Source organism: Maylandia zebra, linkage group LG17 (assembly GCF_041146795.1).
Source record: "Maylandia zebra isolate NMK-2024a linkage group LG17, Mzebra_GT3a, whole genome shotgun sequence".
In the NCBI taxonomy this organism is placed as follows: Eukaryota; Metazoa; Chordata; class Actinopteri; order Cichliformes; family Cichlidae; genus Maylandia; species Maylandia zebra.
This window is the reverse complement of record NC_135183.1, coordinates 33,051,027-33,060,025: the sequence shown is the minus strand read 5'-3', so window position 1 is coordinate 33,060,025 and position 8,999 is coordinate 33,051,027. Positions and strand designations below refer to the sequence as shown.

Here is an 8,999-nt window from a genome sequence, read left to right as displayed (position 1 = left end):
TACTCTTTTTTTTCCTTCCTTCTGTTCTGTTCCTTCTGTTGTTGATTCACCAATCAGCCATGTTTGTAGATATAGTCATCTTTATACTCTTTGTGTTCCAGTATTTCTTATTCCTTCTTCGTTCACTTTTGGGCTTTATGTTGTGTTTGTATCAGCCAATGAAGGCCCTTTTTATTCCTTCATTCAGTCTGCCTCCATTTCCTGCCTTTGGGTCCTCTCTCCATCACCACCTACCTTGACAATCTGTTCATTTGTGTATTAGCAGATGGAGTTATTGTATTCATTGCATTTTGTCCAAGCAGCATAATTTAAAAATCCATGTCAGCATGTACAAAGGTTTAGAGTGAACTAATCTGATCATTAAAATGTGATTATTCTGGGGGGGGGAAATGAAACAACAGGACTTATTTGAATGTTTGATATTATTTTTCTTTAATTTCTTTGAGATACTGTCATTATTCCAAATGAATATCCCTAAACCTGCAATCTCCAAAAAGACGCAGTAATCTTTATACCAACATGTAAATCCAATAACAAAAAACCTGCTAACTTTAGGTTAAAAAACCAAATGTTTCTTTGCACTTAGCTTTTGCATGTTGGTTATACTGTCCAGTATCTGTGTAGCCTGCTGTCAGTTTACCTCTGACTATATCATTGTGACACTGTTTTAAGTAAATTAATGACAGGATCATCTCTTCCACAACATTACCAGCAACAAGCTTCTCCTGGGTAACAGCTTAGCTAAAAGCTAGCTTCTGTGGAGCTCGCTTTTAAGTTAGCTGGCCTAGCCAGCTAAGGTTTGCTTAGCTACTTGCTACTTTAAAATATGAAGCTGAGCTCGTTAGCTTCTTTCCTCAATTACCTTAAGATGGACACTGACACAAGCAAGACAGAAACACTGCATTTGCTTTGGATATTTTCCATTTTTCATCTTGTGTCACAACCAAAGCAAATGACAAATGTGCTCACATTTTAAAAATAGCTCACATTCCTGCTTAGGAATCAGTCTCGCAGGCCTAGAGGCAGGTCAGAAACCCCCTGGGAACATGTGGTTACTAGGAAAAAATATATATATTCACCAATTGGTTGGAAAGATGATAGTGGAAGTTGATCGCTGTTGCTAAGTTAAATAAGGGAAACAAAAACCTCTCTGTCCATAGCAGTAACTTTTTTAAAAACTGATTTCACCTGACCACAGCAACCAACTCCCAGCACCCACTTGCCAACCTTTCACAGAGTACACACTTTTCCATAGCGACCGGAGTTTTCCAGAGGGTCACTGACTGGTCCCTAGGGCTGTGCAACTAACAAATTACTTGAATTGCAAAACATAGTACAATAAAAATATAATCTGAGTACTCTAAAGACTTACTTTAGTTCATTGTCTCAATGAATAATTACAGTAAGTATAACAACCTTGTACAATCAAAGTCTAGGAAGTAGTGAACAGAGATGGGCAGTAACGCGTTACTTTAATTCGATTACTTTTTTCAAGTAACGATTAAAGTAAGGGATTACTATTGCAAAAACGGTAATTAGATTATCGTTACTTTCGCTGCGTTACTGCGTTACTAAAACCGTGGGGGTTTTTTTGCGAGAATCTCATGACAATGACATAAGCGAGTGCAACATTCATGGCAATAGCTGTGTGCAGATCAACAATGGATAATATATCGAGTGCGGGAGAGAGTATGAGCGTGCAGCGTTTAAAGCGTGGAAGTACTGACCTTACTTTGAGTTTGATTCCGTAAAAAGTGACAAAAACATTAGTGTCCGCTGTTCACTGCGTGGGAAGAAAACTTCTTTTTACAACAAAAAACCCCCCTAAACTTCCAAGCAAGCACCGAGTGCGCTACGACGTAATGGGAAATTCACAGAGATTCTTCAACTGACCACTGCGGCACACCTGCACCAGGGCAAACCTCCGCCTACCTCACTCCTGCTTTACAGGTGAAAATAGAGCAACAGGACAGCTAGTCTTTGATTTTATTTATTTTCTGCTGTGTTTTACTTGCATCTATTTGAAAGAGTGAGTGTAAACACAAACAAAAAAAAATATTTTATGTGCATGTTGCATATAATAAAATTTTTGCTTGATGCATAAAGTTAAAAGATTAAAACGTATAAAACAAGTTTTAAAGAGAGACGTTTCCATTTGATTACATTTTGTATGATGGATTATGCAGAAAACGCAGAATTGGGCTGAAAGATCTATTGCTTTATTACCTATTCAGGTTGTAAATCCTGTTTTTAAAAAGTAGCTAAGTAATTAATTACTTTTGAAAATAAGTAATCAGTAAAGTAACGTGATTACTTTTTTTGGGGTAAGTAATCAGTAATTAGTTACTGATTACTTTTTTCAAGTAACTTGACCAACACCGGTAGTGAACAAACCACAAAGCTGTAGTGTCATAAAACATGCATCATGCAAAGTTCATCAGTTGTGAAATATGAAAATGTCCAGGGCAAAAGAAATCTTGCTGTGTCAATTTAAAAAACAATGGGGGTTTCTTTGTTGTATTTTTTTTGTCACATGAATTTCTTTTATTGAAGAAAATCAAGGAAATTTGTTCCATTTGTTACATAATAAAGTGGTATTGGGCCCATAAAACACAGCAAACATACACACGTCATACACTTAAACATTTCTGTGGACTAAAACATTCAACAAAAGGTGAAAATTCCTATGATTTTAACAACGTTCAGTTCAGTTTGAAGTTTATTGTATTCCTTTATTCTGTCTTTTTTTTTAACCACAGAATGACGCCCTAATGGGAACTCAAATTAGATCGACTACTTGGAGTTGCAAGACAGATTTATAGTGTTACAAAACATGCAACAACAAAAACATATTTCTGCACCAAATTCTGTTTGTTTAGTGAGTCTTATTGTAACTTAAACCATTTTTTTTTACCATTAGACTGTATTTAAATTAACCAAAAAATGCACGCGAGTCCAAAGACAGGTACGTAGTATATTGTGTTCAGGTTTAATGGTTCGTCAACCCCAAAAAGTTTCAGAATCAGTCTATTAAGTAACTTAATAGATGGGAAAATCAGCCAAGTGTACAAACACGCACACACACTCACACACACACTAATAGCACTGTACATGGTAGTGGACATTACAGTTTACAGTAGTGTGCTGATGTAGCACTCTTCACCACTCTTGCTTTTTCTTAAATCTTAGGCTATCCCACCATCTCCTTGTCTGTCATCACGTGTTGTCTCTTCCACTTATAAAACCACCATGATAATGAAAATATGTAGAGAGCTAAGACTGATGGGAAATCATAGAGGAAAACAATGACAAAGAATCCACTAATTAAGAGGGCATAGATTAGAAGTCTGGTGACGTGACTGAAGATATATAATATACTGCACCACACAAGACCATCGGCCTCTTTTAATTTCTCTGAGGAAGATGATGGATGTTTGTGAGATGGGTGGGCTGATTTATTAAAAATCTCTCCATGGGCAACTACACAGCCTTCTATTTGTCTGCCTGTCTCACAATGAGCAGCCGATCTTTCTTTTATGCGAGTGTGGCTTTCCAGATCCATCGGAGCTTCTGCCAGAGCTGGAGTTGTTTCAGGCAATGATTGCAGACTATGCGCATCTGAGGTGGTGGTGAGATTGTGACTGGGATTAGCACTCAAAATCAAATCTGCATGTGATTCAGAGACAACGTGAGCTTGTTCTGCTATGTCAAGTAACTTACTTCCTTCTACCACAGAGCGTTCATGGCCTTTAGTGGGTACAGCTTGCTCCAGCCCTTGACAGAAACTTGAGTTTGGATCTGTTGGTAATTCCGTCAAGGAAAATACCCCTGAATCAAAAGTGTCATTGAGGTCTTTTTCAAAAAGAACATGGCAGCCTTGTGTAGTATCTCTCAGCATGCACCCCATTCCATCAACAATATCAGTGTGTCTATTTGATGCCTGCACTTCTCTGCCAAAGACCTCTTCCCAAATCCCCCTGACCAAATCTTCTACAAATCTTTCTATGAAGATCTCCTCCAATCCCACCTCTATCACCTCAAGTGATGCAGTATTTTCTCCCATAATAGGTTCTTTTGTTCCATGTGACAGCTTTTTATATTCAACACGCAGAGAGCTCTCAACTTCTGCTGACAACTCTTCTTCTTCTTTCAATTCTGCTGGTGCATTCTTCCTCTCCCCCTGAGGGCCCTCCACATTACCCATTAACTCCCTCCCTGCTTCCATTTTCAGCTCCCGAATGCTCATCATCTCATCTCTGTCTTCCTGACTCGTATCTCCTTCTAGTCTTTGTAACGTCTCAGATTGGTGTTCCGCTGAAGTGTCTTTCTTTGCGACATTCTCTTTTACTTCGATTTCCTCTTGGCTCGTTTCACCGCATATGTTCTCATTTTGACCCTCCGTGTCTTCCTGTGAATCGGTCCATCCCACTTCAACCACTTCCAGTCCCTTTGGGTTGCATTTATTTGCTGGAGGTCTGAATGTATTGCAGCCACTTTGGAAAGCCTGGTTGACTTCATTTGATTTCTCTGTTGGTCTCGTCTGCTCTGATGGATTTGCTATTATTCCGTTGCAACTAAAGCTTTTTCCCACCTCTGTCTTGTTGAAGTTTAATCCGTGCTCACCTTCTTTCAATTTCACTCCACTTTGTTCCATTTGTGATTCCTGCTTCATCTCAACTTTTGGCTCCTTGCCTCTTTGGTCTGACTGTGACTGTTTGTCGTGCACATCCAAAATTATTGATGCACTCACATCTAAAGCTGTATCATTATGTTGCCATGCTTGATCATCTAACGCCTGGAACCTTTCCTCTGCTGTACTTATTAGTCCCTTTGTTTCCTCACCTGTTGTTGAAAAGTAAGTTTCCTGCTCTGTCTCTTCGAGTGCTGTCACGCATTTGGTGTTCAATGGAACGCCTTCATTCAATTCAGCTGCCACGATTTTGTTTTCCTGCTTTGAATCAAATCCACCATCGTGTAGATGTTGAGGTCCTGTTTCATTTCTATCACTCTCCTGCTGATTTCCGCCATTTCTGTTTGGCCCAAATTGCTCACACTGCATTTCATCTGCATACCTTGGGGAGGTTTCACTCTCTTCTGTTCTGTGTGGCCTAAATATCTCCTCCTCTGTAGATGCTTTATTTTCCGTATAGTTCATCATGATGTCTTCCTCCTCCACTCCTTTTCTGGATGTGGAAGAAACATACCTCGCCCCATCCTTTGTCCCTTGTCTGATTGTCTCCCTAAATGCCAGCATGTCATCTACACCATTGTGTGTAGTACCTGTAACCTCTCCTTCCCCGGTGGAAGAAAGACCCTCATCCAGCCTTGCTCCCTGTGAGATACTATCAACAGCACTGGCATTCTGAAACCCTGGCATTGCTGTCATGTCTGTTGTCTCCGACTCCCCTGAGCTTGTTATTAAGTCAGCCATGTGTGATGTGATGGGCTCCTCTTCTACTTCTTTTGCTCCTCCTATTATTCCTTCTCTTTCTGGCTCCCGGACCACATGCTTGTGACACTCGGTTGAACTGTCAATAGAGTCCTCGGACCGCGGTGCCCCCTCGAGGCAAAGTTTCTGTGGAGTGTCTGTTACAGAGCTCGTCTCTGACCTTTGGGATGCGTCTTGTGTTGCTGCGTTGTCATCTCTTGGGCTGGTGACACATGCCTCTGCTGGCTGGTGGTCTTCGGTGTTCAAGGCAACATTAGTAAGCAGTTCTCCCCATGTGTCTGACAGAGGCTGACGTGCATCTAAGCAGTGTGCCTGTGCGGCGGCAGGAATATCGGCACCCAGTTGAAATTCTCGAAATGCTGAATATTGGGGTTGGAGCCCTTTGTCGTTTGAAGGAGACACTGATGCTGCTGTCTGCAGCCATTCTGACTCTGGAACGTTAGAATGGTCGGGCCCATTAAGAAAGGCCTGCCACGCATCACACACAGAGGCTTTTTTATTGTCAGTATCATCTGTCCCAGGAAGAAAGGTCTCCCACATGTCATCAGCAGAAGGTGCGTTTTCTTCTTTTGACAAGATCGTTTTAGCTCTTCCGCTCCAGATGTCATCCGCGTCAGCCGTCTCCCACTGCTGGGGTTTGTCATTGCTCCAGTCCAGTGTAAGGAGAGGAATCTGATGGTAGGTGAGGACTTGCGGGCACTCGTTCGGTTGCGCCTTTTGGTATTTATAGAGCATGCTGGCAGAGTCACCCCAGGGAGCCGGCATAGACTGAGAGTCTTTCTGGCCACTGGCTGAGTCACATGCAAGATTCTTGGATTCTTGATGCGTTCTTTGGGAGAGGTAGTCCTGCACACGTGCCAAACGTGCTGCTTTGCGTCTGCTTTTTACGCTCTCCACCTGTCAAAAAAGGCCAAAAGTCAAAGCAGTGAGCTTTGTTAAGTCACTGTGCTGGCGAAACCCTGATATTTGGCTGGTGATTAAAAATGTGCCTTTCCTTTGAGTATTTTTATATATCCAAGATGCAATGCATTTCAATAATCTAGCAACTTCAGACCTATTCTTGTTTGACTCATCAATTTTCCCACATGTTTACAAGCATGCTCCATGTATTATTAATGGACTGAATGTGAAGGATTTCAGATGTGTTCCCAAGTATCAGGTTAGCTAACTTCATGTACCCTTCTGGGACTCAATGTGCAGTATAACATGCACCACTTCCTCAGCTATCATTTGTACCTTGGAGACAAACTAGAACTGCGTTTTTATGATGACACAACATACATTTTATGGCTAGGGGAGTTTACTTTTTGGCGATGCTGGTGTTTTCTAATTTCCTAAAACACTGAAGACACCCCAAACATTACCCCTTCTGGCGTTATCTCTGTAAATCCCTATGACCCACACTGCCACTCCTTTTTCTCTGTTTTTCAACCTCTCTTAAAAGCATGGTGGGAACTGCTGAACCTCAAACTGCAGCCTCTGGCCTAGCACGTTACTTCATTATCAATAAATGTTTTTCATTATCATTTGGGGTAGGGTAAAATAATATAAAAAGAGCCTCACCACATTTCTGTGGTCATCACTGTGAAGTAATAACTGGACATCTTTGCTGTCCAGTGTCTGCCTGTGGGCCTTTTCTGCTCTCTGTGTTGCTTCTAGTTCTGCAGAAGACCAAAAAAAGGCAAGGGTGAAAGTTTTGTTGCACATTAAAACATATATGCACACATGCATGCATATATAAACACTAAGTACACACCTGTAGCAACTGTTGCTGTGTTAGCATTATCCCGGGTCTTCTCCACTGTGTTTCCATTCCTGTTGTTCAAAATAAGATATGGCTAGCGTGACATAAGATGTTTTCCAGACAGTACCAGATAATTAATTTAACAATCCATTATGTATAGTATTCATCAGATCTTTTTGTAGTAAAAGGGGTATTGTTGCTCTCTGTCCTCCAGATGTTGTGTTTCATAATTTCGCGAAGCTTAAAGTCCCCATAAACACCTCGAGCACTGGGGTTCAACTCAAATGGTATAATAGAAAACAGGTTTCAATCTTTTATTAAAGACACGCCTTAAACAACAACTGGCCGTGCTGTATAATTATGCTACACAGTATACAAAATGCCTATTATGCACGTCCAGACAGTGTGTATCTGCGCCAGAGGCCTTTGAAATATGTTTGTCTGCTGCATTATCTGGCCCTTGTGCTGCAGCAGCTCAAAGCCAGAGCATGCACATAAAGGGGAGCTATAATTCTTCAGGCATAAAAAAAGAATTTTGCAGATGGGGTCAAAGAGGATAAAATGAGCATATCTTGCTACAGTGGAGACGTCATGGAAACCGGCGCATACATCTGGCCATAAATGGGCAATGTGTGTTCTACAGGCCACTGGATGGTTACATAACACCTCACTGTAAACACACAATGGCCCAGTTAGTGGAGCATATTGCTTTCAATGACTTCTCTTAATGAGAAGAGCAGCACAGTGTAAGTGCACTTGCACTGTGCCGAATTTCAAACTTCCTTCCACAGTAATTGTAGCTACAGGGCCGTTCTCGCTATAGTGCACAAAAAAGTTTCACAGAAGGCTTTGGTTGACATACAAGTGACTTCCTTCTGCAGAAAGGCATGTTTAAAAAAACTCAGACTTTCACACCTGATAGCTTTGAGACAGCTCCTCTTGCTCTTGTAGCTCTCCTCTTGCATGTGAGGCCCGTGCTCCTTTATCTGTCCCTTTTGGTGGCAGAACATCACGTAGTTAAGTCCTTTGTTGTTAGCCCAGAATGTGCCCGCTGATGATTCATAACAGAGACAGAACTCCAATCTAGTCCCTTCTCTCTCAAACGGAGGCACCAAAGTATACTTGAAGGCAAACCTGTCTGTTTTTCTATCACTGGACCCGGGCACATAGTCTGCCGGGAGGTCAAAGCAGCTGTTCCAGCGGTCGAAAGTGACCCGGGCAAAAACAGACTTACTGTAGCAGAGGTTGACCACCCTGACGATGCCTCGAAGGGTGGTGGTCCCTGGGAGGAGTTCAATGCTCTCCAGCTCGACCATCTGTGCCTGCAGCCTCTGTTCCAGCTCCTCCGGGGATGACGGGACTGTAAACAGACAGCACATATAGAGCTCCTCTAATGAATGAAGTGCCTCCTGCTCAGCAGCCCGACTGACTTCTAGTTCTGCCGCTTCAGCACTGTCAAACTCCTTGACAGAGACCAGGTTGAGGCCAAATGCATCTGCGAAAGACACCTTCCTGCGAATAACTGGTGGGGGTTCTGGTTCCGAGTCGTCATCTGTCTCCTCATCTGTGGTGGAGCCCGTGAGAGAAGAGGCCTTCATTCCCCCCTCATCCTGTTTTCCACTTTTCCCTTGTTCCTCCTCCATCATCAGCCCGTCCTGTCGCGAGGGTTGAACGCACAGAGTCTCCATAATATGCGATGGTCTTGAGCTGTCTGCCTGTCCTGCCGTCTGTCCACTAGGAGGGTGGCACAGACCAGAGTGACCCTCGCCCGGCTACAGTGATAGTGTAGAGGGGAGAGCAGGGAGA

General features: G+C 42.4%; 1 protein-coding gene across 1 annotated transcript; it reads right to left on the bottom strand.

Moving 5' to 3' along the window:
• Positions 1 to 2,165: 2,165 nt before the first annotated feature.
• ppp1r3aa (protein phosphatase 1, regulatory subunit 3Aa) lies at positions 2,166 to 8,999 on the bottom strand. Its single transcript, XM_004560844.4, has 4 exons — positions 8,109 to 8,999; positions 7,206 to 7,264; positions 7,013 to 7,110; positions 2,166 to 6,346 (listed from the first exon to the last, which is right to left on the bottom strand). Exons 1-4 carry the CDS (start codon positions 8,879 to 8,881, stop codon positions 3,191 to 3,193), a joined length of 4,086 nt encoding a protein of 1,361 aa, XP_004560901.2. The 5' UTR covers positions 8,882 to 8,999; the 3' UTR covers positions 2,166 to 3,190.